Consider the following 26,116-nt stretch of genomic DNA (forward strand, 5'->3'; position numbering starts at 1 on the left):
GAAGTCAGTAGTTAGCTTAGGTGAGAGGGATTTTAAAGGTCTTAGTCCTGGCTTCTGATAGAAGGAGGTAGAATTAATCTTTTTCTGTTGGGTCCAGCTTCTAAAGGCCAGTGCAGTGCCTTATTGCAAGTCCCAACTGCTGTTCATGAATGTTTGAAAGGCTGTCTTCATGTAGATTGATCTGGGTGCTTTGTATGCCTTGGGAATTGTTGGTAACATGTTAGAAACCTTATGTCTCTACATGCATTGTCATTATGTACCGTGAATGCATGAATAGTTTTAAAACTAATGTCTGCATTAGCAATTAACATTGGGGCTATGTATCCAGTGGTATTATATGGATATTATGACAGGTGATAATATTGTGATAATGTAGTGATAATCACTTGTGATTATGACAGGTAGGGCAAGATAGTTCTCTCCCTCTAAAACTATTCTAAAACTGTCATGTTTGTAATATTCTTAATGATGGATTGCATGTAACATAATTAGCAATATCGCAGTGGTTCACTACTTGATTCCATACAGTTCTCTCTGTAATGCCATGGATTCTCTCACCTCTTATCCCAGCATAGTGATCTATAATTGTACGACTATCATCTGATTTATTTATAATTTGGAATTAAAAATTTGGTAACTAGGATAGCTGAGTTATATAATACCAACATAATACCTCTAAAGAATACAAATATTGGTAATTCCTCTTTCCTAGATTGCTAGTCATTGTTGGTTTATTATATTGATCAGACTTAATTTGCTAAGAAGTTGTAAATAAATAATAGGGTTCCTTAATAACTGAACACCATTAACTGTTCATAATACAAGACCAACAGTACTGGAATGTGGATAAACAAGCCAATGTCTTGAATTTTGAATAATACACTCAACCTTGAATAATAAATCCAATTATGTAAATGAATCACCATTGTCATCTGGAATGGTATTTTGGTCTGAAATTTACTAATGGGTCCTTGTGAGGCTCTTGAAACTATGATTAATGAAGAATTTTGCTTGGGTTTTGTTTCTTTTCTGCATACATTTCAGGAAAAAGGAATGAAAGTTTGGAAGCAGAAATATAATACAGTGATCACTGGTTCATTATCTCAAAATATGTATTATGCATGACAGAAAATGAAATTCTACCAAATCAGGGCACCTTTTTATTAAAAGGTATATATAGCACCTGTTTCACCCATCCAGGCTACATCACATTCTGCTGTAGAACTCATGGCTCTTATGTGTGATTCTTTGTATCTTTTGTTTTGGGAGCATTTTCCTTCAAAGCAGTAGCCTTTAAAATATGTTGGCTCTTAACTATCTTCATATACTTTTTATCTCTCAGTGTCTGCTGTTTTCTAATTTGTATCTCATCTAATACATCTAGTCTACGTTTTGGATTAAGTTCTACCTGCTGCAGATACAGCTACAAGTGTCCTGATATTAGATGTATAGTCTGCTGAGTACCGAATAGTAATTTCCTCCTTGTAAAGCAGTAAATCCAAATGCCTGTTGGAGAACTGAATTTGGTATTTCTTTGTGGCTTTAAAATTATTCAGATCCTTATAAATATTTTGCTGATTTATACTTTCATTCATTTTCTTCCTGAAGGAACAAATTCTGAGCTATCTAATCCCTCTGAGACGGAATCAGAAAGAAAAGACGAACTGAGCGATTGGTCACTAGCAGGGGATGAAGATAGGGAGGCCCTACACCAGCGCGACAGCCGAAGGCGCCCACCAGGAGGAAGACGTAGTGTTTCTGGGGGTCGGGGCCGAGGTGGCCCGCGAGGCGGGAAGTCCTCTATCAGTTCTGGTATGGAGAACGTGTTTCAAATTTATGCCAGAAAAAAGTAGCTCTGTGGTTACCATTTTCAAATTCATTATCTCAATTCACAAAGTAATTAGATGTAAATAATTCTTTACAGGGCTTCACATTTTTCTTCTCAGCCGAATAGGATAGGTTGCTAGGCAGTGGTGTAGGGAGGCCATGTTGATGTCACTGATGTTGGGACATGGGATTGTGACAATTTAGGACAATTTAGATTGCGAGGTCTACTGGTGCATAACTCGAAAAACAATATGGTAATAGAAAAGCTTTTAAATTAATTCCTGGGGAAAAGCAGATAGATTCTGAGCACCTTCTGATTGTAGATATTTCAGAAAATATTCCAAGAGATAGGGACAATGTTGCAAGTGGGTTAATAGAGGGACATGACTGACAGGTGAAACAGAGACCAAGATTAATGTCAAAAGCCAATGAAGAGGGTCATTAATCAGGGTTATTAGCTATTTACTAAGCAACCAGTCATAGTTAAGGACTACTTGTGGTAAGGCCCAAGTTTTAAGGGGAACCTTCTAAAATATGAATGGACCAGTTAAAAAAAAACCCAACCCTGATTCAGTTTATTTCTGAGTTGGGGGTAGCATGCCTCCAGTGAACCACCATGGGAATTTCTGTACCTGCTTCAAGCCTCCCAGAGAGCTTTCTCAATTGCCATAAGAAAGAAAATGCTGAACTAAGATGGGCCTTGGCCTTGATTCACTTAGGTTATTAAATTTTGAACTTTGAATGCTTTTGTGTTGCCATTTTATCCTTTCTCATCCAATGGACTGTTGGAAAGAAATTGTATAAAGGGGTTCAAGACTCTGCCATCAGTCCCTCAGAGGGATGACTCTCTGAAACCCGAACCAAAGCTAATATTGTGAGACAATTCAGGAAAGGAAAGATCAAGTTTGAAAATAGAATGGGACTGTGGAGAATAACATTCCAAGAAAAATTCTCCTCATTAGGAGACAACTGGGCCAGCTGCTTCAGGACATTACCAATTTAAAAGAAATCTCTTCTGCTCACCAACCCTAAGTTGAAGCAGCCTGCCTGTATTTTCCAGTATGTGCATATAAATATCTCATATAAACGCCACTGGAAAGAATTCCAGTAGCTATGATGTGCATATTCTTCCCACTTTATATCCTATTTTAAAGACTGCCAGAAAGACACAAATTTATGTGTGATCATTTACCTCAGAAGATGAACAAAAAACCAATTGCCTCTGGGATTAAAGCAATGGCCTTGATGTTCATAACCTCCAAAGTCTATACCATCTACACGTTAGCTTTTGTTCCCTTTGAAGAGCAATATTCTCAAGTTTTCAAGAATGTTTCAGATTTTTCCTAGGTTGCTTGGCATATTAGTATGTGTGTTCTGGATCAGATTACTTTGTTCTTAGTTACCCTCGTAACATTTTGTTTAAAACGGTAGATGAAAACAACACAAATTTACGTGCCACTTCTGGCCTTTGTGGGTTTTCTCTCTCTCGTTACTTTAGTGCTGAAAGACCCAGACAGTAATCCTTATAGCTTACTCGATAACACAGAGTCTGACCAGACTGCAGATACTGATGCCAGTGAATCGCATCACACCACGAACCGTCGCAGGCGATCTCGCAGACGGAGGACTGATGAAGATGCTGCCTTAATGGATGGCATGACAGAATCTGACACAGCATCAGTTAATGAAAATGGCTTAGGTATGTAAATCACTTGTAACAAAACTGAAGAGCTTCATACCCGTAAACTTGTATAATTGTAATGTGCTATTAGAGTCAATTACTCTTCATTTTCATTGTCATCACTCTAATTGTAATTTAATATAGTGTTAACTGTTTGCATAAAGATGTCACTTACATGTAACCAGATCATTTGAGGCCATTTTCTTATAACTGCATTAAAATCCTTCTGGTTTGAACAGAACCGATTTTACACCGCCGTGTTAGAACAGAGCATTGTTCCGAGACTTAATAAGTTTCCATTTTGTACTTACCATGAAATGCAAAGGTGGTTTAATCTTGAGGATTTTGAAATAAAGGTAAACTTAATATCCATTTTATCTTTGGTAGGGCTTGAGTGATTTTGTTGCTTAAATTTGTGGAATTAAGAGAATTAAAAGTAATTGAAGTCAGGCAACATACCCAGGTTTCTTACTCCTTTACAACTACAATCCCAAATACCCTTAAAAGTCAGTAGAACTTCTTTGCGAGTAGGTGTCTCTCAGCATTCCATTAACTGCCATTTTGTGATAATAGTTTATGCAAAGTACATCAAGGAGAAACATTTCTAGTAAGGTGGAGAAATGATTCCTTGAACCAATGTTGATATCAACAGAAATTAATTCCAATTTAAACATGGTCTTATACTGTTGCTACTCCACTTGCAAGGGTGAAATAGGGCTGTTTATTTCTGCTTTGTGCTGAGAAAAAAATATTCATCTGTAAGATGGTTCATTCCTCAACTTTGCAATTGCAGATGATAGAGACAAAAAAACCCAGCGACGCAATCGTAGTCGCAGGCGTCGCTTCAGGGGTCAGACAGAAGATAGACAGCCAGGTAACTTAAGTGGAAAGGTGGCCCACCTCAGGTCACAAGCATGAAGGAATGCTCCATGTCTGTTTGTGTACCTCTGAAGCGTGTGCAGTGCCTTTTGTAAATAATTACTTAATAACTAAGACTACAGGCTGAGAAATTACTAGTTACTCATCTTCCAGTAACTAACAGTGTCTTATAACTGGTTATGCTCCCAGCGTAAGCACCATTAAAATGATTTGCAGATGTCAGAATGGAAATATATGCCATAATGAAAGCAACACTGCCTGATGAGGCTCATTTCTGGCAACTTCTTGTTAGTAGGAATGCTGTCCAGTTTATTAGTACTGCAATAAAACATGAAGTGACTTGCATGGTATTTGCCTGTCTCATATTTTGAATCAATATGATCAGCCTTCCAAAGACAACAGAAACCGCACAACTACGGTAAAGCAAAAAATAGTTGCATGTTCTGTCTGCCATTGTGGTTTGATGCATCTTTAAATATGTACTAACATCTTAAAAGTGCAGATTTTAATTTCTAGAACAATCCATGTTTGTTGTATTTGTAAATATCGTGCACATGCTAATCAAGTTCAAGAACATTAATGTGTCCTCTAACATGTTTCTGTATAGTTCAAAGGTTTATGAACAATTGAGTACAATTACAAATGAAAGGAAATGGATTTCACACAAAATGCTATAGAATAATAGACACATGATCTTGATCAGTTAACTGCCCAAATCCTTTGATGGATAATTAAAAATTGCTTTCTCAATCTGCTTCTGATGGTTTCACTTTAATTCTGCAGTATGACTTCACTGGAGAAATATAGTAATCAAAAATATTACACGCATAGGGATCCTTAACAAATTAAGGCCGTATGCTTTTTGATCAATTAATCTTAAATTCTGAGAGAGATGACAGCCACTGCTGAGAAATATTTTCAGAGATGCTGCACATTTTTGGCCATGTGGTGAATTTGTTCATTATTAGATCATTTTTAATACTTCTTCCCCGATTCTTTTCCAATCCACTATATTGGAAAATATAGTTGCTATATGGAGTCAGAAGGAAAGAATGAGGCATGGTACTCCCTGTCCTAAGGATACTTTTCTCCAAAAGAAAATTGAAAAGCATTTAAACTATTTTAAGATTTTTATTTGTATTCTGCCTTTATTGTTATTTCTATAAATCACTTAAGGTGGTGAGGTTGGCTCCAACCCCCCCCCCCCCGGGACCTTAAGAGACCTGACACCACCCATTGGCTTGGGGCTCCAATGGGGAGGGGACTTCACCTTGGGGGTGGTTGATAAATAACAGATCTCGCCTCCCCCCCCCCCTCATCCTGTTTCCTCCCTCCCAATCTTTAAAGTTAGGGTTGAGTATATTTTTATAGTATTTGATTTGTATTGAGTATAGATTTTGTATAATTCCTTTTAACATTGTAAGCCGCCCAGAGTTACCCTCTGGTAGGATGCGTGACCAATAAATTAAAATAAAACGTGTGATCTTCCTATTTTCCCCGCAACAACCCTGTGAAGTGGGCTGGGCTAAAAGAGGGATTGGCCAAAAGTCACCAGCTGGCTTTCATGGCTAAGGTGGGCTATTAATGCCACTTCAATTTTTCCTTATGCACTTTCTCATTTCAGACAAAATGTTTCTAAATCTAAGAACATCCTCTAAAAGATATCTTTGGGCTCTGTACCCATCTGTCTCAAGTCTCTCACCAGTTTGGACTAAAGCGTGCTTTTATCATTTTCCAGGGTTCTTTTCCACATCTGGACCATCTTTCAAATTTTCAGTACCTTTAAATATACCTCCCCCCGCCCCACACACACACCCAAAATAGGAAAGTTGTAGAGCAAAAATATTTTGAAACTGACATGTTTAGAAGAAAAGCAAAAACAGGTCAATATGGATTTAATTTAAATTAGCTGTATGAAGCTTCAGGATTAATCATTAAGTCTTTGTTTTGGAGGGCCTCAAAATATGAGCCTTGGAACATAAAAGGATAAATATAATTTACCTGTTTGGATTGTTAATGAGGGGTTGGAAGTTTTCTAAACATAAAAGCCTGTAAAATTTTCTCCTCAGTTACAGTTGCTGATTATATATCAAGAGCAGAATCTCAGAGTAGACAAAGAAACCTCCCAAAGGAAACACTGGGTAAAAACAAGAAGGAAACGGTAAGAAATATATACAAGTACAAACTAATACCTAGCTGGGGGGTCGTATTGGCTCAGTGGTTTAGAAGCTGTGCTTGTCAGCTGGGAAACAACAGTCTGAATTCGAGACAAGACACAGTGAGCTCGTAAATAAATAGCTATCATTTCAGTGGGAAGTATTCCGTGTTTTTGCCATACATTCTGCCCTGCAGTATGATGTCATGCTGGAAATATCTTTGGACAATGCTGGCTGACTGCCTTGGCTAACAGAGTTGGACTGGATAGGGAAACCTTTTATCTGTACATAATACCTATTTATGAATTTATTTCCAAGATTATGTAAATTACTACATCTATCTAAGTGCTGAAAAAGGTTTGCCAATTTGGAGGGCTCTATAAAATAGGAAAATTATGTTACAAAAGTGTTAGCCAATTTAGACAACTTCTGTTAAGAATACCTTGCCATAATCACATTCTCCAGATTTTTAAGAGTGGCAGCCTAAGGCAGGAATGCAGCTTATGTCTAGAAATAATTACCTACCTTGTTCATTTGATAGCGTTTTCAACTGGATTTTAAGAATAATTTAAATAAATAGGTACTACAAATAACAGGGTATATCATCCACTATTACATGTAAAATGTCCATCTAATCACCTTTCTAAAATGAATACCTTCTGTGGGTTTTCTTATGAAGTCAGAAATTGGGGTAGGGGGGTGTATTAATTATGCTGTAATGATTCACAGTTCTCTTGTCACTGAGTCTTTTTTTTTTCTTCTTCTTCTCTCTTTAAAAGGTGAAAGATGTGATAGAAGAGGTTGGCCTTTCTGAAAAAGCAGTAAATGGCCCGGCAGTGGTTTCTGGGACTGAATCTTCCAAGCAACAACATAGTCCTGAAGAAAAGCCTAGTACTATACAAGAAGACGAAAATAAACAGGAAGAAGCTGTGTTGAATGGTGTTTCATAAACAAGAGTTCCTAGTTTACAGTTCTTTTACATTACATTTTACAATAGTGCTTGTATAAGCTTGCCAAAGATAGAATATGGATTGCGAGTCTTGATACCGCACTTTCAGTTCCTCCATTTTGGAAAACAACAGGGAGGGATCCTGAAAAAAAATCCAATGTTGAACATACTTTGACACCTACTGTGTTATAAATATCATCAGATGTGCCTTGAGAATAGTATATGTAACATTTAAATAAAAACAAATTGCTGGCTATAGGAAACGTTATTTTGTTTTCAAAATATGACAGATGTGGGGGGAATCCCTAACATAACCTTCTTTATGAAAGCATTAGCTGCTTTTATTACATTTTTAATAATATGCAACCACTTCTTCATCTGAGGGAAAACTAGAAAAAAAATGCAGTCTAAAATATTTTGCACTGAATTGTAATTTCTCCATTAGTTTAGTCTGGAAACTGGTCTGTTTTAATACATGTTTTTTAAATGCTGTATGTAGTGGGGGAAAACTGCAGACCACTGGAATACATTTATTAAATTCTCAATCTGCAGGGATATTGGGTGAAATTGGCAGTGACTGTTCTACATTGAGGCTTTGTTTGATTTATTTATTAAACTGTACAGTATTTAAAAATCAAACATAGCTTTAGTTAAAACACTTAATTCTGAATTAGTCATGTCCATTAAGATAACCAGAACTACTGAAAAGATCAATTTCCAGAAAGTTTATTCTGTATAAACTACATATGTTAGTCCTTAGAGTATTTTTATTTTTGGTTGTTTGATGTGCAATATGTTTTTGTATGCTGGTAGAAAAATAAACCTTGATCTTCCATTGGTTGATCCTTAAGCATTTGCTAGTTATTAATTTGTTATACAATGGTTGGAAATAAGTTCTCATGGAGGCATTACCTTTGAATGAAAGAGTATATTAATGTCATTTTCTGAAAGGTTTATACAGCTGGCAACATCGTTCCTCATTTAAGTTGCAGATCTAAATGTCTTTCCTTTTGCTCGTTATTGCATAGAAAACAGTAATAGGACAATTTAGGGAAAAATGGTAAAATTCAATTTGCAGTAGGATTGTCTCCCGGATTTAAATTTTTGATCCTAAAAATCCTGGCATTCTAATTAGATATCCCATAACATGTATGATTTTATCTCAAGAGCAAGTCTGACTTCATTGTTGATGTAGCACACAGATTGCATTGCTTTTGCAATTTTTCCCCCATCCTTTTTCAAAGAGACATCATTAGAACTCACAGAACCTCTTTTACCATGCCTTTCTCCTGTAGATTAAGAAGAGCATAGCTTTTTGACTCATACTTGTTGCTTAGCATTCCCTATAGCCGTAAACTATTGCCTTGCAGTCCCTGCCATATTCTTGTCAATGCCACTGTAGTTTCAAAAGCCTGCTCGCTGCCATCAATACTACTAACTACTACTAATTCTTATCATTGTCTTTATTCCATTCATGTTTTTTTTCCTTTGTAAGAATTGGTGTATCCTGCCCACGATCCTTTAATGCAGGGGTCTCCAACCTTAGCAACTTTAAGACTTGTGGACTTCAACTCCCGGAATTCCAGGAGTTGAAGTCCACAAGTCTTAAAATTGCTAAGGTTGGAGACCCCTGCTCTAATGTAAAATCCAAAGTATTTAATGTTTTATACCATGCAGAAAACTGGTGATTATTTTGGAGAGTTCACTTATGCAAACAAATTTGTGAAGGGCTCCTATTTATTTAAAATCACTATCATATCTCCTAGATTTCTTCAAGGATGCCAACTTCTTTCAACATTTCCTTCTAGAATTTAGGACTCTTGTCTTCTGTCTTATCATTTACCAGTAATTCTGTTTCAATCAGTTCTGGCCAACTTCCTTCTTAAACATGTCAATTAAAAATGGTCTCTTCTAACTGTAACTTGACTGAAATACTATGCTTGCAACAGTGGATTTTTAAGATTCACAGGAACATTTTTTTTTTGAAAAATGATTATATTTCTAGAAGCACAATCTGCTAGTGATCCATTAAGATGCCTACTTTGAATTGCCACCTAACTAAATTTCTGCTATCTTAAAATTATGGAGGTTGTCTGCAAAAAGTTACAGCTCAGCTTCAAGTCTATTGAAAATTCTTTTTTCTTATACTCATGACTGCATAGCTTTAGCTAATGTTATGCTAATGTTTCTTTATCTTCATGCAGGTAATTTATGTGAGTTTGATACTTTTCCCCAACTCTTCCTCTAGGTTGACAGAGGACTTAATAACCAGCTGTTATGCTATCAAGGAATAAATAATACTGTTCGTATTTTACTATTGTACCAATAAGGATATGTGAGGCATTAATGGATTTGCGAAAAATAGTTGCTTTGATGGAGGTATCTGATTGCATTTTTATTGAATTGGACTACTCCCTATCCCTTTATACTAAAGGGATTAGGTTAAATTTCTTCCACAATTGAAATGGATTATCTTCTATGGGGTAAAGGTGACCACTGACATATAGGAGGTCCAGATTCAGTACAGTTTAGTGCAGGGGTCCATAATACCAGGGCCATGGGCCGCTACCAGGCTGCAGCTTGTTTGAAAACTGGACTGGGAGAAATGGGCTTGCCTGCTACTCATTTGTGCACAGATGCAAATGTGTGCCACTTCTGTGAGTGCAAGTGCAGGCTGCTTGTGTGAACGAAGCTTTGTGCGCGAGCACCCTCCACTTGTGCAAAGCTCCATTTGTGTGAGTAGAGTGCACGCACGTGCACTGCTCATACAAATGGAGGTGTGTGCGCCTGCCACTCACCCTCCCATGCCGCCAAGCTGGAAATGTTGGGGACCACTGGTTTAGTCTCTTATCCCTTGATCTTATGTGCAATACTCTTTCATTCTCCTAATGGTTGCCATCTCTCCCTGTTTTCATGTGTTCTTTCACAGAACTATTCTGTCTTCTTTCACCCTTCCTAAATACTGGAGATAGTTTGTTCACATTTTCTGCAGTTGCATTTCTTCCTATACTTCAACAGGTAGGCAAATACTATATCCATACTACAAGTGACAGGAACATGGAACCAGGAAGAAGACAAAGTTGCTCCGGATGGCCTGTTTTCCATTGCTTTCTAAATTTCTCCAGATTCCTTTGGGAAGAAATCTATAATTTCCTGTATTTATATTTATGACTATTGATGCTGTGTCTTGAATTCTGACTAAAAAGTAGAATATAATAATATAATCATCACTAGATGAATCTGCCATCTCCAAGTACTTCATACCCTTCCCTACTAGAGTCCCACATAAAAATCCCCCGAACTACTCACTCAAACGTAGAATTCGAAGAGCTCCTATAGAGCTTCTTGATCTAATTAGATTCAATTATGGACCATGCAACTCGAGTTGATCTGGGTAACAAATTAGGCAACCTCCAAGATAAAAAAAGTGAAAAAAACCATACAGCTTCCAGAATATGTTGAGCAACATGCTTTGTAAGCCACAGAAGGCTTAAAACATTAATCAAAGAACAGCGTTTTAGAAGCCACAAAATCAATTAAAAAGTCACAGTAGAACTGCTTTGCCTCCCTACATTTAAAGGAAAAAATTCTAGCTTACATCTTAAGACAGAACATTATTCACCAACGCTTAATACTTGGATTTTTAAAATCCATGACAGCTTCAAGCCTAGTTATTTCCCATTTTAATCATCTTCAAAAATTCACAAAGGCAGGAGCCAGTATTCAGAAATAAATCTAAGCTTTTCTTAGTATGAAGAATTGAAAACTCTTGTTTTAAAAGTTCTATTAGAAAGTTGGAGACTACAAATTTGGTTCTCGGTCATGAATCGCTGTTTGACCAGCTGAAAGATACAGACCACCTTACAAGAGCAACTGTTCTCCAACAACACTTTCTTATGCAGTCATGTAAAGAAATACTTTAAGAATTTTATTGCTCAGCAATCATGGTAATAAAAATAATTTTTGAAGAATACTGCACCATAATTCTATGATAAAATAATACAGCTGTTCTCAGCTGAGAAATAAATTACTTCAAAATATTAAGCCTCACAGGTGTTTTCAGCAGAATCTTGGATGTTGGCATTTATCCTAATTTTTTAATCTAAAACGATAATTCTGAATTTCAGATATTACTATCTGATTAACTGGTTCCGTACAAAGCTTGCACTTTATTAGAAGTGCATCAGAAATTGTGGTTGACATTAATTTCTGAAAATAACCACAGAGAAGGATGTGTCCTACATCAAAACGATTTCCTTTTGGCATGTATGACAGCTTCATTTGTCAATTTTCTTTGGGCTATTTTGAAAATATATTCTAATTGTTAAGTCAATGATGAGTTTTCATTTCTTAGCTTGACTTTCCAGTAAATCCTTAGCTTCGTTAATTTTGGCTGCAACATAAGGAGACCCACCTGGTAAAGAGGAAAATATGGTTGTCATGTTCATAAGACACACATTATTCTGGTAGATGAAATATATGTGATCAGTGAAGTGAATATTCAAAATAAAACATTTTAGATATTTCATTAATAAAATGGTCCACATACAAAACATTTAACTACACTAGCAGCGGTAATGAATAGCTTGCCAGACTTATCATAAAATTGTAGTTTTTCCCTCACGTGCATGAACAACTTTCAAATAGAAAAATTAGGAAAACAGAACTTAAAATGTCTAAATTCAATTCTTAAAATGTTCCCATGCAGCCCCATAGGACAGTAATTTTACATGAGCCAGGTGGAGACCGCCATATTAACATCTTCTGACTTACCTTTATCAGGATGATTCAAAAGCATGATTCTTCTGTGAGCTTCTCTGATTTTTGCTTTGTGAGCTGTAGGACTAACAGTTTATTTTTAATTAGATAATTTATAACTAGGAAAAATATAAAACACCATCAGATTATTATTAAAAACACCTGATTATTGCACCTACATCAGTTCACTTCACTACATTTCACAGAATGATTTTCAGGAGGAAGAATGATCTACTGTGTTGAATTTTACAGTTTGCAAGCTACCTGTTATTTTTTTTGTGATAATTTAACAAGAAACAGAAATAGCTTATTTTGATTGTTCTACAATTACGCATACAAATAAACTTATTCCCGCCCCTCTCCCATTGTTTGTCTTGTTAGGATAGTAAAAAATCAAATCCCTCATTACACCACCCAGTTATTGAACTTCTTTGCCTAATTGAGTTACAATTTGAGTTACAAATTTGACAATTTACAAAAAACACATTTGAGTTACAAATGTGACAAATCTGTTTTCCTGAGAAAATACCATATTCAAACTTTTATGGAGCTATGGTGATATAGAGGTTAGAATGCAGCATTGCAGGCTAACTCTGCCAACTGCCAGCAGTTTGATCCTGACCAGCTCATGGTTGTCTCAGCCTTCATTCTTCTGAGGTGAATAAAATGAGGACCCAGATTATTGGGGGAAATATACTGACTGTAAACCGCTTAGAGAGGGCTGGAAAGCACTGTGAAGCAGTATATAAGACTAAGTGCTATTGCTACATACAGCTTCATAGTGCTTTACAGCCATCTCCAAGCAGTTTACAGTATCAGCATATTGCCCCCAATCTGGGTCCTCATTTTATCAACCTTGGAAGAATGAAAGGCTGAGTCAACTTTGATCCAGTCAGTATCAAACTACTGACAGTCGGCAGAGTTAGCCTGCAATACTGCATTCTAACCACTCCAGCACCATGGCTCTAAATGCTATTGCTATTTTAGAGCGATCTGAAAACTTCGCATCCACCCTATGTCCAATCACTATCTTGGAGACCCTGTCATTAACAATATTGAACGTAAATTGGCTGTTACGTTCTGATCAGAGTTACAGCCTGTATGATGCAAAAAGATTACCATAAGCTTTTTTATGATTCAAATCATAGCTACAAAAATTACACCAACTAACATATTTCCTGTTCTTTTCTTATGCAGTTTTCCCTGGAAAATATTCCTGTGATATTTAATTTTAATTTTACCTCACTCCTAATATTAAGGCAGCTTCCCGCTTATTCATTTTGCTTTCGAATCCACCTCTGTAATAGCCACTGAAGGCCTGAAAATAAAATACACTGTTATTACAAAAGCATTATGCAATGCTACCAATAAGAAATTAAAGATGCACATCGCTCAATTGTGCAAAAAGAACAAAATGCACCATCCAATTACGTACAGCATTGCCAAGAAGTAGAAGAGGTGACACAATTTCTTATTTTTAATGTCCTCCCACATGGCTTAGTTCATCGTTACCAACTAATCATTTTTTCCTAGCATGAGACAAAAATATTTCTATAAAGCAAATATTTTTAATTAATTTGCACACCTTAATAAGCATAAGGCTTATAATTTGCAAATTTGGAGTCTCATAATCCTATGCATTGAACTGTTTCTGTCTCCTGTCCCATGGTAAGCAAAGAAGAAAATGATATTGCTGCAAAAGAATACTGAGTAAAAACAAATTCACCGTTTTTGGCAGAGATTGCAGAGTTTGCTTCACTTGTGGTTCCATTTGCTTCATTGCTTGCAGTGCATAGCGACCTTGAAGAAAAGAAAAAGATTCAATTTCAGCTAATAGAGTGAGATCTGCAAAACCTACAGACGCAACTGGACAGGCCAAAATGTAATGCTTCCACAGAAGCTTCCTACTATTGCAATAGGCTGAAGAGAGTGTAAACAGAAGTCCATTACTTCCTATCCCACTGAAAGGATTTCATTTATTTTTTCCCCACATAGCACTCGGGCTACTAAATCCCAGGAAGGCTGCATACACCACTCTCAAAATTATTATTCTCTCTGCCTTGCACAATTCAAATTCTATTTTAAAGGACCCAGTACCATTTACTGACACAATTTTTAAAAAGGCAATCTTTTTTAAGAATTTCACGAAGTCAACAATAAGTAATCTAAATTAAGAATTACTTATGAGGATATTAAACAGCACATCCCCTAAAGCACCATTTATGTTACGTTTGAGCAGGGGAAATAAAAGCGCAAGGCAGATGCTCTTTAACTATGGTTTTCCTTTCTTTCAGAAAATCAAGTTTCAAGTAATTTATACATACAAAGACAACTGTGGCATTGTAACAATACATGTGTGATAGACTTAGAGAAACACCTAATCCAAGGAAGTGTGCAGGGTGAGAGAATATCAGTTTAAAAAGTTGTCTTGAGAGAGAGACAAAAGTCAGTGGGAAGAGTGAAATTTCACTAGTGTTACTAATGTTTTTAGTATTATAAATTTTTGTGATTATATGGACTGTTCCCTTCATAATGATCATTTTGCAATAACCTTGTGGTACTTTGTCAGAATTCCAACTATGACTCTACCCCACAAGACTGGAAAACCCCATTACCTGGGGATCAACTTCCTCTGATGTGATAACAAATTCTGAGTGTGTATATCTCTTTTCATGTAGGATACAAGCACAGGTAGGGTCCAACCTGAGGATCCATCCTCTCTTTTGAAGCTCAACAAGTTATTGTGGATTACTTAGATGACAGGAATTTATCAACATGCCCACAATAAATTGAGGGCCATGTTGATAAATTCCTGTCATTTAAGAAATTCCCCAGACTAGAGCACTTAGTTGGTATCTCTCATCCTGGTGAAGATGTTAACCATATTTTAAATCAATGCAGAATTATGTCCAATAATAATCCAATAGTAATTCAAACAGATTTAATCCTACAGAGCCAATTTACAAATTAACATTAAGCCATAATGTAGTATGGTTATGTGAACCATACTTAACAAATGTTGAGTCAGTCAATAAACTACAGTTAGCAAATCAATGTTTTCTGTGATATGTGAGGCTACATTTATGATAGCTACTTTAAACTTAAAAGCATCAAATCCACCAATAACAAATGTGATATGAAATTAAAAGTATCAAATATTTAGCAATATTTGGCAAAAAAAAAGTGCCACTGGAGACATCTACTCGAATCACTGTCTTTCTGTTTATTAAACCATCCAAAATAACCTTGTAGTAAACGCTTATGCTTCCCAACACTAGATTGTAATACTACTATCCATTATTTATTTATTATATTTTATTTGGTTTGTCAATTGCTTACAAGATAATAGGTATAAGTAAAAACATGGTTATGAATACATGGATACATATAAGAAAAATAAAAGAAACAGGGACGGTAGGCATGTTGGTGCGCTTATGCACACCCCGTTATATTATTATATAATATTATATATTATTATATTATATTAATTATATTATATTAATTATATTATATTATATATTATAATATTATATTATATTATATTATATTATATTATATTATATTATATTATATTAATTATATTATATTATTATATTATAGGGTACATAGTTAACACAAGCAGAAATAAAGCAAGCTTTCCAAGAACAAACCTGCATAACCAGCAGCAGCTATTGTCAGGCCAACTACTATCATAGTACCAGCCTAAAAGAAAGGAAAAAGGGAATAAATAAAATGAAGAAATATTAACTTCAGAACATTTTGCTTAAACACTAACAATGAAAAAGGTTTTTTGAATATATAAAAGTGTAAGCAAATATCTGAGTCAAAGATTACTTAAACATTATTCAGGTCTTCATTTGGCAATTTTCAATTCCGTGCCTTTGAAAACATACTGAACTTACTCTGTGTGTGAGTGTCTGAGAGAGGGGGGAAGGGAGGGAGGGTTGATTAGGGAAGTCATCTTGAAACCTAGATTTATATGGTTAGTGAAACAGGATACTGTACTTCTCTTTTAAAACTAGGACACAAAACATTTTTGCATTTGTTCATTCCTTTTTGACTAACAAAGATATTCTATAATTCAGAAGCTTGTATTATGCCAATTTCCAATCTTATATAGGTACTATAATGAATAACTTCACCAATGGGGTTTTACTTTATCTCTTCTACCAATCCTTTGGAGCAAATCTTGGGTACATGTAGGTATTGCAAACATAACTGAGAACCAGGCAATTAATTTAATCGTTCTGTATTGAAATAATTGCATATGTATAAGAAAGTCGGTTCTTAAAAGTTCTCAGAAATCTTAAGAATTAATATTCCAGCTGGATACAATAGCATTTTTAAAAATAAACAAAATATTTTCCCTAGGAAGATTTTTGTTTATTTCTCATCACAACATACTTCTTAAATTTCAAATATCTATCAATAATTCATGAATTAAGATACTCATGAATTAAGAATATACTTTCCAGGGTTTTTTCACTGATATATAAAAATGATTTTATGTTGTCTTTTCCAAAATAATTATACCATCGAGCAATCAAGGTTATTAATTTTAAGCCATAAATGTTCCACAGGTAATTTTCATTTATATGTTTAGGCAGCCTCATGGGAAATACTTATTTCTCATGCAAGTATTTGAAGTTATATTTCTCATACCTATATTTGAAGTTATATCAGAAATTAGGTAAGCAATATTCCTAAAATTACACCATTGTCTTTTTTTAATCAAGTAGAAAACTTTTATCAGAGCAGAAAACAGCTTTCCTGCAGCTACTCAAAAGTCCTAAATAGGAAATAATGTATATCTAAATTTTAGTAGGATGAAGTTCCAATATATTATTTCAATATATTTTGTTTATATAGCATCTAGTTCTTTTCACTGAGGGTAAAATAAAATAACTCTGTGCAAATGCAATCAGTTTGGGGCTTTTTAATTTTACTCTTAAATTATATCTGGAGAATATTGCAGCTCTATTGTATCTAGCAGATAGTACACTTGAATTTTATATAATATATTTTAGCCACTTTTTCAAAATCATAGTTTCTCCAAAATATTTAAAAAATATAAAATAGTAAAAATCTATATCTAATTGTAAACAACTCTGGCATTTAAATAATTTTAAAATAATCACTTTAAATAAAATGAAAGTTCAAATATTTATCAGCAACAAATATAGCAATTTAAAAATGAAAGTCAAAGAGAAAAAACTGCATTTTAATGCCCTTTTAAAAAGCTGCTACCGTGTTTCTCACATAATAAGGCCGGGCCTTATTTTTTTTTTGACCCCCGAAAAAACGGCTAGGACGTCTTTTCGGGGGTGACTAATTCTCCCCCTTGCATCCTCGGGTGGGTGGGCGGGTGGCAACAGCTTGGATATTCGGGAACCTTCGGGTTGGGCCACCGTTGCTTTCCCTTCTCCCTTGCTGCCGCGGCGTTTGGCGCAGCCACGTGCGGCCAGTCAGGGCTCCTCCCTGCAACCGGAGCCCTGAGGAGACACTTGGCTTCAGGCGCTCCCGTCTTCCCTTTGCTTTCGAAGGTAAAGCGAATTATTTTACAAAGCCTCCCCTGCCCGAGAGGGCAGCCCAACCCACGTGGGGAGGCTAATTTCCGGGGCCTCTTCCGTTCCTCCCGACCTCCCTACGCTGCGCGCCTCTGACGCGCCGCTCCCTTCAGCCCAGCGAGCTCTTCCACCTCAAAGAAAGGCCAGGCGGGCGGCTGCGAGCAGCAGCAGCGGGTCTGAGCCGCTCGCAGCGGAAACAGCCACCACCCTTAGCCCGACGCGGGAGAACGGCGAGGTTAGCGCCCGCCAGCCCGGGTGAGATTTGGGAACGAGGGGCAGGAGGAGGCACACACACACCCGCGGCTCACTTTCCCAGCTTTGCCCAGCCCTTACGGCTCTGGCGCGGCCCTGGCGGACAGCGAGCGCCCCCGCCGGATCCTCCGCTCATCCTGCCAGGGCTGCGCCAGAGCCGTAAGGGCTGGGCAAAGCGGGGAAAGTGAGCCACGGGTGTGTGCGTGCCTCCTCCTGCCCCTCGTTCCCAAATCTCGCCCGGGCTGGCGGGCGCTAACCTCGCGCTCTCCCGTGTCGGGCTACGGGTGGTGGCTGTTTCCGCTGCGAGCGGCTCAGACCCGCTGCTGCTGCCCGCAGCCGCCCGCCTGGCCTTTCTTTGAGGTGGAAGAGCTCGCTGGGCTGAAGGGAGCGGCGCGTCAGAGGCGCGCAGCGTAGGGAGGTCGGGAGGAACGGAAGAGGCCCCGGGAGATTAGCCTCCCCACATGGGGTTGGGCTGCCCTCTCAGGCAGGGGAGGCTTTGTAAAATAATTCGCTTACCTTCGAAAGCAAAGGGAAGACGGAGCGCCTGAGAAGCCAAGTGTCTCCTCAGGGCCCGGTTGCAGGGAGGAGCCTGACTGGCCGCACGTGGCTGCGCCAAACGCCGCGCAGCAAGGGAGAAGGGGCAGCAAGGGAGAAGGGAGAAGCAACGGTGGAAGGTCTCCCGATATGAAGTGCCCCACCAACGCAGGCAGCACCATATCCGGGCATGCAACAAAAGTACTTACTAACGGAAAGCCCCCCCACCGCTCTCCCCCCCCATTTTGCATGTTTAATATGGGGCTTAATTTGGGGGGAGGGGCTTAATTTGATTTTATGCCAATAAAACATGGTGGGGCTTCCTATTGGTGGAGGCCGTATTGTTGGAGAAACACGGTAGATATGGTGCTATTCATCTTCTCTTGAATGGAGTATGTGCCCTTAGTATTATCACCTGCTAACTTTACATATTTATATAGTGGATTGGTGAGTATCACTTCCAAAGATGAATGAAGCACAAATCTGTGGGCAGTTCTTGAAATATCATGGATCTAAGTGAATTACACTTTCATTATTATAAAATTATACACCAATGCTAGCACTTTTAATTCTGCCTTGCCATCACAGTAGTACTCAGATGAACGGGATATGCTACAACATAGCTCATCTGAGCTACAAGAGGAAAATTGGATACATTATGTATCAGAAGGTTCTTAATAGTTTTCAAAACAATCAAATACATGAGCAGCACATTACAGTAATTCAAATTATGCCAGCTTTGCCTAGACATGAATTGGTAACAAACTCTCTAAGAACTCTATCATATCCAGGTATGAAAAAAAGACATAAGGACTAAACTAGGGTTTGGAAAACCAACACATCATGTACTATATTTTCAACATACATTTTTAATATAAACTGGTTGAAGGTGTTCTCATGCTACCAATCTCCCAAATCTTGCATGCACACACAGCAATCATAACCTGGAAATTGAGTCATGGCAACTGAACTTCTTGTTGGTTTGAAACATTTCACTGCTTATCGAAGTAGCTTTTTCAATCTGAGCAAGTTGGTTAGGAGGAATCTCATATATGTCCTCCAGGGAGGCTTCATTTCTTACCTAATCAGGATAGGCTCGTTAGGTGAGTAGGCAGAGGAGTTGAGTAGTTTCAACTCTTAAATCTTTTACCCTACGTACTCTCTGCCGACTCACCTAATGAGCCTATCCAGGTTAGGCGATAAATGAAATCTCCTTGAAGGACATATACTGGGTCCCCCTAACCAACATGCCCAGACTAAAGAAGCTACTTGGATAAGCAGTGAAACATTCTGAACCAACAAGCAGTCCAGTTGCCATGACTAAACTCCGATAACTCTATCTGGATGACTGAGAACCTTTGACACAGTAATTGTGAATTAACTAAGTTTTATTTAATAGCCCAGCAGATGGCAGCACCTAGCTGACCTTGACCAGGTGCTGAAAAATAAGTTAAGGTTTAACCTAGTTAGTGCTTCAGTCATGGCTACAAAATTCAGACAATCATCAGATTAAAAGGCAGCAAAGAGATATAGAAAACTCTCTTTACCCTCTGAAGCAACCAGATTTTGCAGCCCAGATTTGGTATTCTTATTTTGGAGTCCACCCCAAGGAAAAGCAGTAGACTGGTAAGTTGGAAAAAAAACATTCCTATAAGGATATGAAGAAATCCCAGGGAAAAAATCTTCTAAGATAGTGAACCTATGAAGCTAACAGAAAACCATGTACAGCCAACCACACATCTGAAGGTGAGATAGTGAGTTTACTGATTTAACCTTAATAACTGCAGTGCTGTGGAAACGTTAACAGAGATTGAGGGAGAAGTAGTGGATGGATATTGAATTTTTCTTTAACTTTTGATGGACGGTAAAAACTTTAAAATAAATAAATGCAATGACAAGCCATTCTTATACTATGGCCAAGAAAACTACAGAGGTGACTACAGCCATGTTTAAATTTACAAAGCTGTTGGAGATGGCCTAATTTCAGCAATGAATAAATCCCACACTTCAGGTTCTACCAAGGATTGCTCCAGCCACAGTATTATTTAGTAATGATATTGGCTGAGCTATACTAATCTATTCTGCTCTGTTAACATTGGAATAGACAGAACAAATCTTTCTTGTAAGGGTAGCCGATCCAACAAAGCTGAGTTCTATATACCTTACTTCATGGAAAAGGAGTGCATCCAAATGTTTCTTCCCAGCAGCCTGAATGGGTGATTTAGTAGAAGAAAATGGTGCTGCAGGTACCTATGAATTTTAGATCTCCCTTAGGCATGAAAGCCAGCTGGGTGACTTTGGGCCAGTCACCATGAGATCATGAGTTCTAGTCTCACCTTAGCTAAGAAAGCCAGCTAGGTGACTCTGGGCCAATCACCAGGAGACTGGGAGTTCTAGTCCCACCCTAGCTAAGAAAGCCAGCTAGGTGACTATAGGCCAATCACCAGGAGACTGGGAGTTCTAGTCTCACCTTAGCCAATGAAAGCCAGCTAGGTGACTATGGGCCAATCACCAGGAGAATGGGAGTTCTAGTCCCACCCTAGCTAAGTAAGCCAGCTAGGTGACTCTGGGCCAATCACCAGGAGACTGGGGAGTTCTAGTCCCACCCTAGCTAAGAAAACCAGCTAGGTGACTAAAGGCCAATCACCAGGAGACTGGGAGTTCTAGTCTCACCTTAGCCAATGAAAGCCAGCTAGGTGACTCTGGGCCAATCACCAGGAGACTGGGAGTTCTAGTCCCACCCTAGCTAAGAAAGCCAGCTAGGTGACTATGGGCCAATCACCAGGAGACTGGGAGTTCTAGTCCCACCCTAGCTAAGAAAGCCAGCTAGGTGACTCTGGGCCAATCACCAGGAGACTGGGAGTTCTAGTCCCACCCTAGCTAGGAAAGCCAGCTAGGTGACTCTGGGCCAATCAACAGGAGACTGGGAGTTCTAGTCTCACCTTAGCCAATGAAAGCCAGCTGGGTGTGAGCCAGTTGCTCTCTCAGCCAATCCCAATCCCTCTCTCTCAGACAACCCCCCTGTCACAGGAGGTGGTTGTGGGGAAAATAGAACAAGGAAGGAGGTGTTACCTATAGTCCCTATGCTGTGAGCTGATCAAAAACACACGAAAAGGCAGAGTAACAATTTAACCCTCCATCATTGGAATCAGCCAGGGATAACAAAACAGGCCAGGATATTCATCCCTATTCAAAATCACGGGCAAGAGTGGTTAAACAGCGCTGCACATCCTCAGGGAGAGGGCAGCCTCCCCCCCACCCCCATCCCCATAGGAATCCCACCAATTATTCCTCATTTTTAGGTCCATTTTAAGTTCTGCCCTGAGGAAAACACAGCGATGGGTTAAAGGAGGGTGAAACTCCGTGCAAATCTCTCCTGGGCTTTGGGGGGTGGGGGTGGTTGGTTGTTGAACAAACTGGGGTTCAGGGCTTCTCGCCCCCGCCCCCCCCAGCCAGGCAAAGCAAACCCCTCAGCGTCCAGGCGTGCTTGGAACTACAACCCCCAGGATTCCCAGCCGGTCGCCACAGCGCGGGAGAAAGCCAGCTAAAGGGAAGGCCGTCCCATCCGCCGCCGCCGCCGCCGCCGGTGAGGGAGGGAGGACGGTCAGGTCACCGTTCCCACGCACTCACCATGCCTGCCGCGCTCCTTCACAAGCCCGGGGAGGGGAAAGGGAGAACCAAAAACGCGGGAAAACCCCCCGCGGCCCGCCCGCGCACAGGCTCAGCTCCCCTCAAAGAAGCCCTGCCGTAAGCCGAGGGACGGCCTGTCGTAAAAGCGTCCCCCCCGCGCGCGCGCTCGCTCGCTCTTCCGCCTCTCGATCCCGCCCCTCCGGCAGGCTCCGCCCACCCAGGCGCGAATTCGAAGAGAGGAGCGAGCGCGCGTGCTCTTCGGCCGGGGCGGGGGAAGTGCCTGGAGGGTACAGATACAGATTATCAGAATTGGAAGGGACCTTGTAGGTCATCTAGTCCAACCTCCTGCCCAAGGCAGGAGACTCTACACCATTAAAGAAGGAGCCGCCGCTCAGCTGGCTCTCGTTTTGTCAAGGATTTGCACCAGGTCTCCCCTCCTCTCCTGCTTCTCTCACCTCCCCCTTCCCTCCAATACATGGGAATTGCCTAATCTACTAATGCAGAGGTCTCCAAACTTGCCCATTTTAAGACTTGCGGACTTCAACTTCCAGAATTCTCCAGCCAGCCCTGGCTGGAGAATTCTGGAAGTTGAAGTCCACAAGTCTTAAAGTGGCCAAGTTTGGGGACCTCTCTACTAATGTATACATTCGAACTAGACTGATGTTTCTTTGGGTCATGTGTGTGTGTGTGAATATATGCCTAATGGTCATCCTTAGCAGAAATGCAGTGAAATTTCATTTTAATGTGATTACTGTACATTTAAAGTGACAATAAAGTTTTATTATTCTATGCTATGCCATGCCATTCCCCTATCCCATCCCATCCTAATTTTCCATTCCATTCCTATCCTATCCTATCCTAATTTTCTATTCCATTCCAATTCCATTCTATTCCATTCTGAAGGACTAGAGGTGACTTGAAAGTAGTATTCCAGTATTTGAGGGGCTGCCACAAAGAAGAGGGTTTCAACCTATTTTCTAAAGCACCTGAAGGCAGGACAAGAAGCAACTGATGAAAAATTACCAGAAACCAACCTGGGACTAAGGAGAAACTTCCTAACAGTGAGGACAATTAACCAGTGGAACAGCTTGCCTTCAGAAGTTGTGGGTGCTTCATCACTGGAGGTTTTTAAGAAAAGACTGGATAGCCACCTGTTTGAAATATACCTGCTTGAGCAGAGGGTTGGATTAGAAGACCTCCATGGTCCCTTCCAGCTCTATTCTGATTGACTGGTTGATTGATACAAGTAGAATATGTATGCTTTTACATTGACATTTGAGAGAAGTAGACTTTAAAAAAAAAGAAAAAAGCAACGGAATAGTTTATAATGCATTTTCAGTATAGCTCTATGCTAAATAAGTCACTGGCCACTGACTTAGAGTATTGTGTACAATTGAAGGAACACAGTGGAGCTTATAAAACATGAACAAGCTTGAAAGCAGATCCCATTCAGCCTTAAAAATATGTTCTCAAAGTTGGGGTCTCTTGCAGTGTGATTAGAAAGCAACTGTCCCTCTTACTTTAAAAGCAGGAAGTTACCGTTCATTCTATAGTGCTGAAACGAGAGTATGTATGTCTGCCCCGGAAAAAGGAAGAGCAGCTCCTCAACGCACCCCTGGTCTTCCGGTTTCTAATGTGCATGTGCATGCAAAGACCAGTTGGCCGGTGCGTGCATGTGCTCCTGGAGTTGCTCTTCCAGTTTCTGGCGCGTGCGTGAAGACTAACTGGCCGATGCCTATGCGTGCGCCGGAACTCAGAAAAGCAATGGGCAATGGCTGGCGTGCCCGGAGAGATGGCTCTGTGTGCCGCTTCCGGCATCCGTGGCATAGGTTTGCCATCATGGCTATAGGGTCTCCTGCTTGAACAGGGAGGTTGGGTTGAAGGCCTGGGTTCAACACGGAGGCAGCCTTGATCGTACTATTGATGATCTCCGGTCCAGATTTAGTGACTGTCTTGCAGTTATGCCGGTGATGAAAAAGTAACTTTATGTCCAATTGTTACATTTTTTATTTATTTTCACAAGTCTGGAAAGCAAAGGGAACAAAGTAGAACATAATAACAGACTATTGGAAGGGACCTTGGGGGTCCTCTAGTCCAACCAATCTGAGAAAAGCTGAAGTAAGATCATTAGCACAATCCTAGGTTCAGTTAGTGAGTCACTTAATGACTGAATTGCTGCTCCCAATTGTGGTTGCTAAACAAGGACAACCTGTATTATAATAAATACAATCTATCTGGAAAGTTTATTTAGTTTTGGACCAACACGTTGTGTAGACCTGGCTATTGTGATATATAAAGTTTGCTTGGGGGAAACCAGCAGGGAATGTCAGGAATTGTGATCACGTTACTATGAGGATACTATGACAGCCAAAACCCTGGGCTGGTTCTAAATCCACTTGTTCAGTGTAACAGTTAAAGGACATAACCAGGGGTGAGCTTCAAAAATTTTAGCAAGGGGTTCTCTGCCAAGTTGCTGGGTGGGCATGGCCATGATGGGCGTGGCCTAGTCAACCTCTTGCACCATGGGGGGGGGACGATTTTCCCTTCCCCGGGCTCCGGAGGCTCTCTGGAAGCTGGAAACGGGCCCATTTCCAGACGCTATAGAACACTGCACACCAGAACAACTAGACACAAGAACAGTTTTTCCCCGAATGCCATCACTCTGCTAAACAAATAATTCCCTCAACCCTGTTCAACTATTTACAAAGTGTACACTACTATTACTGTTAATCTTCTCATCACTCCTTATCACCCATCCCCTCCCACTTGTGATTGTAGGACTGTAACTTTGTTGCTTGTATCCTTACGATTTATATTGACTGTTTCCTAGTATGATTTGATTGTTGACTGTACCCTATGACTATCATTAAGTGTTGTACGTTATGATTCTTGATTCTTAATGAATGTACCTTTTCTTTATGTATACTGAGAGTATTTACACCAAGATAAATTCCTTGTGTATCCAACCACACTTGGCCAATAAAAGAACTCTATTCTATTCTATTCTATTCTGTTCTGTTCTTTTATATTTTCTTCTTCTTCTTCTTCTTCTTCTTCTTCTTCTTCTTCTTCTTCTTCTTCTTCTTCTTCTTCTTCTTCTTCTTCTTCTTCTTCTTCTTCTTCTTCTTCTTCTTCTTCTTCTTCTTCTTCTTCTATTTGATTGTTGATTGTACCCTATGACTATCATTAAGTGTTGTACGTTATGATTCTTGATTCTTAATGAATGTACCTTTGATTTATGTAAACAGAGTATTTACACCAAGACAAATCCCTTGTGTGTCCAATCACACTTGGCCAATAAAGCTATTCTATTCTATTCTATTCTATTCTATTCTGTTCTGTTCTGTTCTGTTCTGTTCTGTTCTGTTCTATTCTATTCTATTCTATTCTATTCCTGAACTTCCGGGAGGCCCATTTTTCGCCCTCCCTGAGCCTCCGTGCATGCCCTGCACTTACATGCATCCAAAATGGGCCACATGGGGACTCCTGAGAGGGGTGGGGTGGGCAGGCCCAGCCAGGAGTGGGATTTGGGGGTTCTCCGAACTGCACAGAATCTTAGCTGGGGGCTCTCCTGAACCTCTGCAAACCCCCTGCAGCCCACCCCTGGACATAACCCGAGGAATACTCTTATATCTCATCTTTTCATCTAAAACATCTTAAAGTGTGGTCCTAGGGCCACAGGGGTCTTTCAAGACCCTCTCAGGGCTGCTTGAAATCAAAATTCTTTCCCACCTAGTTTGAAAAATAACCCACTATTAAAATTCCATCCAACAACTGTGAAGAGTGATAACAGCAGCTAATGCATCCATTTTTATTTTTTAATGCAGTAAACATAACCCATACAGATAAAACTTGTGGGACCCTCCATCGTTTTTAAAATGGT

General features: G+C 39.3%; 2 protein-coding genes across 6 annotated transcripts in view; one reads left to right on the plus strand and one right to left on the minus strand.

Moving 5' to 3' along the window:
• The window catches only part of FXR1 (FMR1 autosomal homolog 1), a 50,079-nt gene extending 41,737 nt beyond the window's left edge, over positions 1–8,342 (plus strand). For 2 of the 4 annotated variants that reach the window (XM_087965390.1, XM_026666833.2), the window contains 5 exons: positions 1,609–1,812; positions 3,326–3,526; positions 4,302–4,382; positions 6,457–6,548; positions 7,323–8,342. In XM_087965390.1, coding sequence (XP_087821516.1) covers positions 1,609–1,812; positions 3,326–3,526; positions 4,302–4,382; positions 6,457–6,548; positions 7,323–7,493 — 749 coding nt within the window. In that variant the 3' untranslated portion in view covers positions 7,494–8,342. The remainder of the gene's footprint in view (positions 1–1,608; positions 1,813–3,325; positions 3,527–4,301; positions 4,383–6,456; positions 6,549–7,322) is intronic. The other 2 variants (XM_087965392.1, XM_026666842.2) reach the window with 1 other exon arrangement.
• Positions 8,343–10,733: 2,391 nt separating this feature from the next.
• On the minus strand, positions 10,734–22,374 carry DNAJC19 (DnaJ heat shock protein family (Hsp40) member C19). Of its 2 annotated transcripts, none has more exons than XM_087965393.1 (6): positions 22,234–22,374; positions 15,901–15,952; positions 13,977–14,050; positions 13,492–13,568; positions 12,266–12,336; positions 10,734–10,903 (listed from the first exon to the last, which is right to left on the minus strand). In XM_087965393.1, the coding sequence occupies exons 1-6, from the start codon at positions 22,234–22,236 to the stop codon at positions 10,857–10,859; spliced, it is 324 nt and encodes a 107-aa protein (XP_087821519.1). In that variant the 5' UTR covers positions 22,237–22,374; the 3' UTR covers positions 10,734–10,856. The 2 variants fall into 2 exon arrangements, with proteins under 2 accessions (XP_087821519.1, XP_026522639.1); XM_026666854.2 differs by lacking the exon at positions 10,734–10,903 and adding an exon at positions 11,400–11,906.
• Between the last annotated feature and the right edge of the window lie 3,742 nt (positions 22,375–26,116).

Source organism: Notechis scutatus, chromosome 4 (genome assembly GCF_049901735.1).
Source record: "Notechis scutatus isolate UNSWTSFEM ecotype Mainland chromosome 4, rNotScu1.2, whole genome shotgun sequence".
NCBI classification, from domain to species: domain Eukaryota; kingdom Metazoa; phylum Chordata; class Lepidosauria; order Squamata; family Elapidae; genus Notechis; species Notechis scutatus.